This window comes from Petaurus breviceps, unplaced genomic scaffold (genome assembly GCF_028583685.1).
Source record: "Petaurus breviceps papuanus isolate PSGF00001 unplaced genomic scaffold, PetGlider_PUasm1.0 37, whole genome shotgun sequence".
Lineage (NCBI taxonomy): Eukaryota > Metazoa > Chordata > Mammalia > Diprotodontia > Petauridae > Petaurus > Petaurus breviceps.
Window position 1 is genome coordinate 107965255 of NW_027186296.1, and position 10580 is coordinate 107975834.

Consider the following 10580-nt stretch of genomic DNA (forward strand, 5'->3'; position numbering starts at 1 on the left):
GCTAAGAGAGAGCTGAACTACACTGGAAGAAGAGAGTCAAAATGACCTTCCTTTGCCCATTCCCACATCTCACATCATGTAAGGGAGAGAGCTGAGGTTGTGGTAATGAGAGAGGATGCAGTGAAGAGAAACAGCCTTCCTCCCCTTCATGCCCCAGATTCAGTGCACATGGATTAAGCTCTCACTGTATGCTGGGCATTGTGCTGAGCTATGGGCATAGAAAGAAAAATTAAAGTCAGCCCTTGAGGATCTGATTCTGAGAAGGTAAAATTAGAGCTGACAGGGACCTTGGAGGTCAGCAAAGCCAATCCCCTCATTTTACAAATGAGGAAACTGAGGCCCACGATTACCAAATAAACGTCAGATAAGATTCAAACTTGGGTCTTCTGACTCTTAGTCTAGCACTTATCCACTACACCACACTTCTACCTTTGGAGCTACCAGAGGGGAGCACCATAAATACCCACACTATCAGCTGCCAGTATGGTTTGTACGGTAACTTCAGAAAGCTTCATAAAGATGAGGCAAGAGCTATCCTAAGCATATTAAATAGAAGATGTGCAAGGGTGCTTTACACCGTGTATGGCGCTGGCCTGGTGGACCTTGGCAAGAATTATGCACTAAAACCTTCCACTAACAAGGCTATTTCAAGTTAGATGCACAAAGTAGATCAAGTCATTAAGTTGTTGTTCTGCAGCCCCCACTCAACATTCAAACCAGACAGGAGCATTTGGTCATTAATTGAGGAGAGCTTTGGTATTTGTACATTATATAGTTTCTGTTCCAAATCTGGATTTGAAACAAAGTTGATAGGATTGAAAGAGTTTTGTAAAAAGATTATAGATGCAATCTAAATGTAAGTGTTTTCTTGTATTCCATTAAAATGAGAACCATAAAAATTGATAGTCATGCCAGATGAACTGTGCATTTGGGAACTAATGCCTTTTGAATGGAAATATACCTTGCCATCACCAAAAATATGGCAATACTATTTTTAATAGTATTCCCTTTTCCCAGTTAAATGTCAAGACAATTTTTTGCATTCATTTTTACAAGATTATGAGTTCCAAATTTTTCTCCTTCCCTCCCCTCCCCTCTTCCTAAAATGGTAGGCAATTTAGTGTATGTTATACATGTCAGAACCATTTTTGAATGCTGAATTGTTTGTGCTTTTGGAATATGAAGCCTCCAGATAGCAGGTATGGCAGAGACATGAAACTATAGTTTGTTTTAGTATGCTCATTTATGCATTTTGGTAGCCCTACAAAGAGAGAATGGGAAATCATCTAATCTAGATCATTAAAAAACTTGGTTTTTGCTCTTTGTAAACATGTACATTTTCCCTAACCACAACCTAGCTCTTCACTCCTGCAGAGTCACAGGGGCCTTGAGGGATGATCTAATATTCTAGTCTTATCTCTCTCTGCCTTTCACTTCCAGTAAGTTTATTGACCTTGACTTGGACTTCTTATCTTTACAAAAAAACAAAACAAAACATTACTTTTCCTCACTAGTTAGAGTTGGAGCAGTTAGACTTAGGCTAACAGGAAACTCCCATGTTAAATTTTATTTCTTCTGGCCTTCTCAGATTTTACCCCCCTACATTTTCTATTTTTGCATATGAATTTTCAAAGAAACTATCATAATAGTAATTTTTCCATAGACTTCCCCATAAAATCATAGGATTCAAGAACCAGAAAGGACCTCAGCCATCTAGTGTAGGGTTCTATCCCTGATCTTGCTATGGAGACATGGAAAAGTCATTCATTTCTCTGAGCTTCATTGTCATTATCTATAAAACAGGAAGAATAAAACCTACACTATGTATTTTGCAGAGGATTTGTGAGAAAACACTTTGTAAACCTTAAATCACTATATAAAATATGACATATTATTTTCTATAATTAAGACTTAGAACATTTGTTGTAAAAAGTACCAAATTGGTTACTTCTTAATAGAGTTCTTAAAGCAAAGGCTAGACTACTATTTTGTTGTTGTGTTTTTTTCAGTCATGTTCAACTCTTAATGAATCCATTTGAAGTTTTCTTAGCAAAGATACTGTAGTGGTTTGCCATTTACTTCTCTAGCTCATTTGAGGTAACCAAGGCAAACATTTGCCCAGGGTCATAGCTAGTCTGAGACCAGATTTGAACTCAGGAAAAGGAATCTTCCTGACTGCAGGCCTGGCACTCTGTCCACTGTGCCACCTAAGTGCCCTCTGAGATGACTGTTTACTGGATACATTATAAAGGGGACTCATTACCAGATGCAGATTGGAAATAGAAGACCTTTGAGGTCCCTTCCAAATCTGAAAGTCTGTGAATTCAAGGAAATCTGCTCCTAACAGAAGTAGTGAAGTATGTAAATGGGTCTTTTAAGTTTTCTTTGGTCATTCACATATCCTCGCAAGAAATTTAGGATACAGAAATTCCTGGTAAAATTAACTATAAATAAATAACTTAGAAAAAATAAATCTTAATAAATCAAAATACTCTTCAAAATGTTAATAGCCCCAAAAAGGCAGAAAGCTCTTACTTAAATAAAGCACTAATCTTATTCAAATTGGCACAGAAAACTGTTGACCACAAGCTTATTTTACAATTCTCTTATTTCGAATGAAATTACTTAAGATGGAGATAGCAGTACAGAGAGTATCTAAAGGGAAATTCTCTCTTTAAATAATGTGGCCCTGTCATACTTAGATCTAATCCTAAGAAAACATAATATTTTAAATAAAAGTTTTCTGTCTTTTCAAGTGTGATTTTAATTCCATATAGGTTCTGAGAACTTAGGGAAATAAGCTCCACAGTTATAACAGAAATCAGTGGGGAAATGTGATTTATAGCGATTTGCTTTCCAGACAACATTTGGGGACCAAATTTCTTGGCCAAAATGAGGTATTCCTTACTGTCCCTTGTACTAGACTATCTTCAAGAAGAGAAGCAAAAATACCACAACCATCTCTTGTTGGTGAATGTCGAAAAGAACCTGGAGGCTGAACGACAAACTGTAGCCCATCTGAGTTTTGAACTTAATGAATGCCGAAGGAAATATGAAGAAACCCAGAAAGAAAATTTAGATTTAAATAACCTGTTGTCTTCTCTAAGAGAGGCTGATGTACAACATATGGAAGATAACAGATACAAAACAGAGAAAATACAGAAGCTAAAGAAAGAGAATGAAATTGTCAGAGAGAAACTTGAAGAAGAAAAAAAAAGGTCTGAAGATCTGTTATCTCAGGTGAGCCCCCTACAGTTTTCTTAGCATGCTACCAGTTAGATCTGTTTGTATCTGACTAGCATTTGTCCGGCTTTATTATTTCTAGACTATATTAGATTACTTAGTAGTAAGGTGGCTTTGCTTTGGTGTTTGTGAGTGGTGTATGCGTCTCAGTGTTATCTTACTTGCAGTAGAGATTCGCTAAAATTACAAAACAGCCTTTTAAAAAATCTTCAGAAGAAATAAATGGGAAGGTGAGTAGCTCTTCAGGGTCTTAACACAACTAGTTCTTTCTGTTTGGGGATGAGTAGTGGTGTTTGAAAGATCTCTGTAATTATGGGCAAGGGAGGCTATCCTCCCCTACTTTTCCCAGTCACACACTTCAGGAAGGATTGGCAAAGGTTAGGCCCTCTAGCAAAAGAAAGGAGGAGAGGGAGAGAAGCTGAAAGGGGCCCCAGGGGCCATCAGGTCCACATTTTATAGATGAGGAAAGGAAAACCCAGGAAAGTTAAAGGACTTGCCCAAGGTCACCCAGGTCAAGAGCATCAGGGATAGGATTTGAACTCAGGTCATTTCTGTATTTAGCCTAAATCTTTCCCCTTGAAAATGCAGCCTCCTGTTGGTGGTAAGTAGTATTGGTGGCTGCTACAGAATTCAAGAAGCTGTTCATCAGTTTCCTATTCTGTAACTCATCCCCTCCTCAGTCCTCCTTATGTCCTGTCCCTGTCCTCATGCCCCAATGATAGTCAGAATAGCAAATTAGAAGAGCTGCTTCCTTTGGCTGTATCCACATGACTCTCCAGAGACAAGCTGGTGAGTGCCCTTTGGCTAGAGCATGAATTCAGACACCAACCCCTGGAGCTGATGACAGATTATGTTGTTATGATGTAGCTCTTCTCTCTCTGCGGTAGGTCCAGTTTCTCTCCACATCTCTGCTAAAGCAACAGGAAGAACACACAAGGGTGGCTTTATTGGAACAACAGGTATTCCTTGCAGATTCTTTTTAACATGAATCCATCACTGAAAATTAAAGGTTTTCTTATCTTTACAATATCATGTGGACAGCTATTACAAAATACATGAGAAATTTTTTGAATTTTTAAGTAGACCATCCCAATTATATACCTCTGAGGCTTGCTTGAGAGAGGGCCCAGATACCTGTTGAAAAGAGATGTCCTTTGGTAGATTCTGTTAAGCAGTGACCCATAGGAGTAGATGGGGATTTCTGCTCCATCTGCTTCTTCAATTCCCATCTTGGGAAATTTCCCTAATGGAGCTGCCTTGGAATGGCAAATAGAAGCAAAGGTTTCTACGAATTTTTAAAGTGTCTAGTGGGGCACATATTCCCAGCGATCAATTCCTTACTAATGCCAAATCAGAGATAACCCTATAGGAAAAACCACACTCTTGTTTTCCTTCTCTCACAGTTTGAGATAGAAGAAAAAAAAAGGAACCAAATCCCACCAAGACCAACCAAAAACATTTTGCCTAACCTTGAAGCACTTAGCGCAGTGCCTGGCACATAATAAACACTTAAAGACTTATTGATTTGGCTTGACCATCCAGCCTTTCTCAGATAACAAGCCCTAATAGCACCCACAGTGCACAACTGACCTATCTGGTCACTTCTATTTTGCAGACCTAAATAAAGAAAATTTTTTAAAAGAGCAGCTAGGGAGAGAATCACTTTGGGACAGTTTGTACCTAGTTTTGAAGTAGAGGAACAGAATTAAGCCCACTAGGAAAGAGTGGAAGTATTTTTCTGTCCTCTCCCTACCTCAAGCAGTCAGTCATCTTCCTCCTTGGATTTTCCATAGCCTTCACTAATTGAATTTGAATTTCAGAGATTCCTCTGAACTAAACTGATTTTTTTTTACTATTTATAAATAATAAATACTTATTATTTATCAATCATGTGGATACACAGCAAGGAAAACTACAATGTAATTATTACTTAAATAATATTTGTAACTGTAATTGTCTTTGGGGTTTACCAGATCCAAGCTTGTACCATAGATTTTGAAAATGAAAAATTTGATCGTCAGAACATGCAGCATCAATTGCATAGAGTTCTTAAGGAGCTAAGAAGAGCAAGGGAGCAAATTAAACGTTTGGAGCCTGTGGTGAGTCTTGAACATGGTTCATTTTGATCTGTAATCTCTCGCTGTTGGGGTGTATTTGTGTATGTGCTGGGTGAGGGGCAGGGACGGATGAATCCGTGCAGCTGAGAGCACGAGCCCACACTTCTGGGCACACAGCTACCTTTTGTTCTACAGCTTAGGACATGTTAGTCTAGAGAAATGCCTTCTTCTCATATAGAAAGTGAACAGATTGCCAGCATTCAGGACCAGAGGCTTTACACATGACAGAGGCCCTTTCCAGATGCTTGTCCTGGGAAAACTCTTCATTAGGTGAGAGATTTCAGGCTTCCTGTGAGAAACTCAGAATGTATTTTCCTATTGGAACATTGATATGATGGTTAGCTGTAGTTGAAAGAGCACTGTTACTATGATATCTCAGCTGCCTTGTGGGTTCAGCAGGTTTTTATGGACTAGATTTATCACGTGTCCTTGTGGGGAAATGTTTTGCAAGTTCCAAACAACCACCTTATAGACTTTTGGAACTTGTATAGCAGTTTACCTTGAAAAAGACCTAAAGTTTGCTTATAGAAATGGGAGTCAAAGGAGTTGCAGTTTGAGAGTTATTGTGCAGTTTTAGTGCAGTTTTCTGCATTCTTGCTGTTTCTCTATGATGAAACCAAGCATGAGTAAACTCAAAATTTACTTTACGCTCAAATTGTTCCCCAGTATATTAGTCACTTGGGAACAGATTCACATTTTTTCTTTTTTTTTTTTTTTTTTGAGGAGGGAAGGCAGGGCAATCGGGGTTAAGTGATTTGCCCAAGGTCACACAGCTAGTGAGTGTTAGGTGTCTAAGGCCAAATTTGAAATGAGGTCCTTCTGACTCCAGGGACAGTGCTCAACTCACTGGGCCACCTAGCTGCCCCAGATTCACATTTTCAAAACAAGAGCTATAGCAGAGTTGACTTTTTATTGAAGAGGTTTTGTGATTCTAGGTTCATAGAATTTTAGAGTCAGAAGTATTAAGTGTTGAACTTGAAGTCAGAGAAACCTGGGCTTAAATCCCACCTTTCCATTGATCAGGTTTTTGACCTTGGGCAAGTCACTCGCCTCTTTAAAGCTTAGTTTGCTCAGTTCTAAAATGAGGAGATTGGATAAAATAGCAAAGCATTCTATGTCCAAATCTTATATCCTCCCCAGGGAGGGATAATTGTTTGCGCAAAATCAGTTAGTAGGTGGTGGAGCCGGGGTATTGATTTCATTTGCTCAGCACACATTTTGTCAAGTACCTAGCATGTACAGAACATTGTCCTAGATGGTAAGAACTGAAAAAAAATTGAATCTAGATAGTCTTAACTTTGTTTGAATGAGATAATTTGTGGTATCTTCATAATATGAAGTCTACAGCCCACAGCCATGACAGATTGTTTTGGTGCTCCCATTTATGCACTTTGTTGGTCAGTAGGAAATGGAGAATCATAATCTAGATCACTAAAAGCACTTTGGTTTTTCCCTAGTTGTAACCTTGTAAATTTTCTACAAGCAAAATATAGACTCTGAGTCTTGCAGAATCATAAGATCTTGCAAGAGCACCTAGTCTTTCTGCCTTTCCCACTCTCAGTGCTCTCCCCCTCTATCCCTAATATCTAGTACAGCACTGATTTTAACATTTTATTTTTAAAATGAAATAGATTGTTTTCCTGTACTTGACCAGGTGCTTTTTAAAATTCAGGAATGTCTCAGGTCATCTGCCAGTCATCCTCCATACTTCCTTTTGCATCTGTCCCATACACCATCTTCACAGAGTGTCTTAAACATTGGTTTAGAGGTTTTAGGCTTATTAGAGTCCTCTAAAGTCCTCAAAGGAAATGATAAAGGACAGGGTTTTAGTTTTACAAGTACTCTGTGCACACTCAATGTAACCTTCTCTTATAAACATTCCCATTGATTTTCATTCTGTGTTCTTTTGCTGGATTTGTTCCTCCTCTTCTCTCAAACTAATTAACTTTTAAAATTAATATTGGTCTACAGACCCTAGAGGGGAGTGGAGGGAGAGATTTTTTCTGGCTAAGAATTTTAATTAAAATGAAAATGATATCCAGTACCAGTCCTTATTGGGTGATTGGTATCCCCTGCTACCAGGGAATCTTCACTATGGGGCTGTGAAGTGGAAGGGATAGAGTTCACAAGAAAGTCCATCTACAAGAATAAAGGTGTGTCGTGACAGCTTTGAGCCCACCTACCATTGTATCTTTATGCACTGTAATTTCAGATGAAAATCTCTTTTTCAGAAACAAGTCCAGGAGTATGTTCACATAGAGCGGTCTGACCTTTTCTCAGGAGAACATGAGAAGTTAAAAACTGATTCGCCAAAGCGCTCTAATCTGTTGGATGAGAGCTTCTTAGAGTGTCCTAAATGTAAAGCACAGTACCCAACGAGTCAGCACAGAGAATTATTAGCTCATATTGATTTCTGCGAAAACTAGCAAGGTAATACTTGTATTTATGCATGAAAGATCCAATACTGAATCTTCATTAGCTTATGGACATTTTGGATTCACATTTTATTTAAAACTCTAGAAGACGCTGCCTGCCTGCCTTTCAGATTCCAACCAAAGGAGTTGATCGTTATACTTATCTGGCTACTTTGTATTTTCCATTGCAATGATATTTTCCAGGGTTCATGCATCATCTAGGCATGTTAAATAGATTTTATTGAATATGTATATAGAGACTACTGACATTTTGTACCATGAAATATTCTTTTGGGAAATAGAAATGCATAGAAAGCTCAAATTATTTTTAGTGTTCACACACCAAATATTTTATGTTCAGTGGTGCAATATTTAAAATAAACACTGGCAAGAACTTTTGTAGAAAATCAGTAACAATTATAGAAGAATGTTTTCTCTTTTTGGTCCAAGCACTTATTAACCTAGAATATTGGTTTGCAAACACTGGTTTGCATGTCCTTTAAAAAATGCAGTAGTATTTTTCATTATTTTTACTTGATATTATAGCATAGTATTGGAAAAGTCTGAAATGACATGTTTTTGCTGTTTGTTGATATGCTTCTATATCAGCCTTGTTCAGAGTATAAAACAGAGATTGCCTATGCATAAAGCAACCAATAAACAGCAGCACATGATGTTTACTTGCATATTTACTGGAAAGGTATTTCATCAAACTTTCCATAGCATATATTGGCCCACTAAAAAATTAAAACTCATTGTTCCAAAATCATCTAGGCTCTCATTTGAACCAGAAACATTTTTCAATTTTTCTTGGCATTTCTGTATTCTATAGCTTAAATTTGGGAAATGTAAATATCAGGTACCTTTTCAAAATAATTTTTATATGCTTTTAAGTTTTTTGTTTTCTAAAATTCTTGACACTGGGCTGTTATTTGTAATAATATAAAAGAGAAAATAAAATAATTTTTTAAAGTTTTAATGTGTGCAATATACATATAGAAGTAGATTTCTAAAAATTATTTGTACCCTTCTTACTACTAAAACAAATGGAAATGGCTTACAAATGAAAACACAGCAAAAAATAAAACATTTTAATACTCAGACAGTAGGGGTTGTACAGAGAAGTAAAATAGATGTTTTCCAGGTGCCTGAAGTGAGTAGATTATAACCCTTTGACTCTTAAGTTTTCTAGCACACTAGACAAAAAGAAACATTATTTTTTAAGTTAGTAATAAACTCATTCTATAGTTTTGTTTCCTACAGATGAAAGCATTCACATTCATTGGCAGAGGCAAAATTTTTACTGAAATTAAAACTCAAGAAAATATTTATCCTGTATATACAGGACATTGAGTGGCACAGTTATAGAATCATAGAATGGTAGACCTGGACATGAAAAATCATCTAAACTGTAGGTGTCAAACTCAGTGAGAAACAGGGCCTACTAAAATGTCATGAGGATTCCCGTGGGACACATATTAACATTATCTATGTTCTGTTATATTTTAATTTATTTTGTTAAATATTTCCCAATTATGCTTTAATCTGGTTCAGGTCACACTTGAGAGTATTGTGGCTGCAATGCCACAAGTGTCTTTGACCCCTCTGATCTAAACTAATCCCTTTGTTTTACAGATAGTAAATAACTTATCTAAGGTTACACAATTAAGCCCTTGCTACTGACATGTAACTTTGAAAATGTCAATATTTGAGACAAGAGGTTCTCTGTCATCCACAAAATAAGTCAAAATTGCTTAGCCTGGCATTCAAAACCTTTATCATCCATCCCTAACCTACCTTGCCAGCCTTCTGCCCTGCTCCCCTTCATAAGCCGTCTGTTCTACTCACTCACTATTCCCACAGAGGACACAGTACTGAAGCACAGTGGTGTTCAGTAAGCATGTCCCCCAACAGGGTCTTTGGAGTCAGAATACTTCATGCTGAACCTGGAGCTACCATTTACTAGTTGCACAAACTGCTACCTTTGTAAAATGGGGATGGAATGCTTGCGTTGCCCACATCGTGTGGTTGTTAGGAAGATAAATGAGCTGGTATGCATAGAACATTTTTGTGAGCTGTCACTGCCCATCACCAAAAGAATGGTACTTTTAACTTTTAGGGAAAGTCAATTCCTTTTTATAAGATTAGAACAAAGAACAAAACAGGCAAGGTGGGGAAATAACGCAATTGGCTATAGGGTTGGTAATATCATGAGGTTGAGGGAAACATGATTGGTTACATAGCTGAGGTGTGGGGAACAATATGATTGGTTGGAAGTTGGGAATGAAGGGCTATCAACAACCACCTCCTTCCTTTCAGTGATTAAGAAGTGTTCATTATTTGAGTCCACCTGCAAGGTTAAAAGATAGTGACCCAGATATTGTATGGCAAACTGGACTTCCACGAAGGCTGGCTTGGTGGTGTAAAGATACGAAACCAGACTCCTAGGTGTCCACCCACATCCCTCAAGGATAACAGATTTCCTTGAGGAAAGGATAGAACAGCAATTAGCAGGAGAGCTGGATTTCTAAACATTCATTTCCACGTACATCCCTACCAGAGCGAACCCTCTCTTACAACAAATAAAAGAATTATGTAGAACTGACCAACAGAACAACCCTTTCTGACTGAATTGTGCACATATGGTTTGCTCCCTCTCTACTGAAAAGAAATATGTTTCATTATCTGACGTCCAGGACAGAGATCATCACAGTTAATGTAAGTTTGGCTGCCTGTTAATGTTGTTTTCATGGTATATCTTGTTCTCCTGCTTCAGTTTACTTCATTCTGAATGAGTTGATAGCAG

At 37.7% G+C, this 10580-nt stretch overlaps 1 protein-coding gene across 4 annotated transcripts in view; it reads left to right on the top strand.

Annotated features, from left to right (window-relative positions):
- The window catches only part of CEP55 (centrosomal protein 55), a 41259-nt gene extending 32506 nt beyond the window's left edge, over positions 1–8753 (top strand). Inside the window, exons 6-9 of one of the 4 annotated variants that reach the window (XM_069099256.1) lie at positions 2861–3240; positions 4131–4202; positions 5217–5342; positions 7592–8753. In XM_069099256.1, the coding sequence (XP_068955357.1) occupies positions 2861–3240; positions 4131–4202; positions 5217–5342; positions 7592–7786 (773 nt within the window). In that variant the 3' untranslated portion in view covers positions 7787–8753. Of the gene's footprint in view, positions 1–2860; positions 3241–4130; positions 4203–5216; positions 5343–5538; positions 5650–7591 lie in introns of those variants that run through there. The other 3 variants (XM_069099257.1, XM_069099259.1, XM_069099258.1) reach the window with 3 other exon arrangements.
- The last annotated feature ends 1827 nt before the right edge of the window (positions 8754–10580 follow it).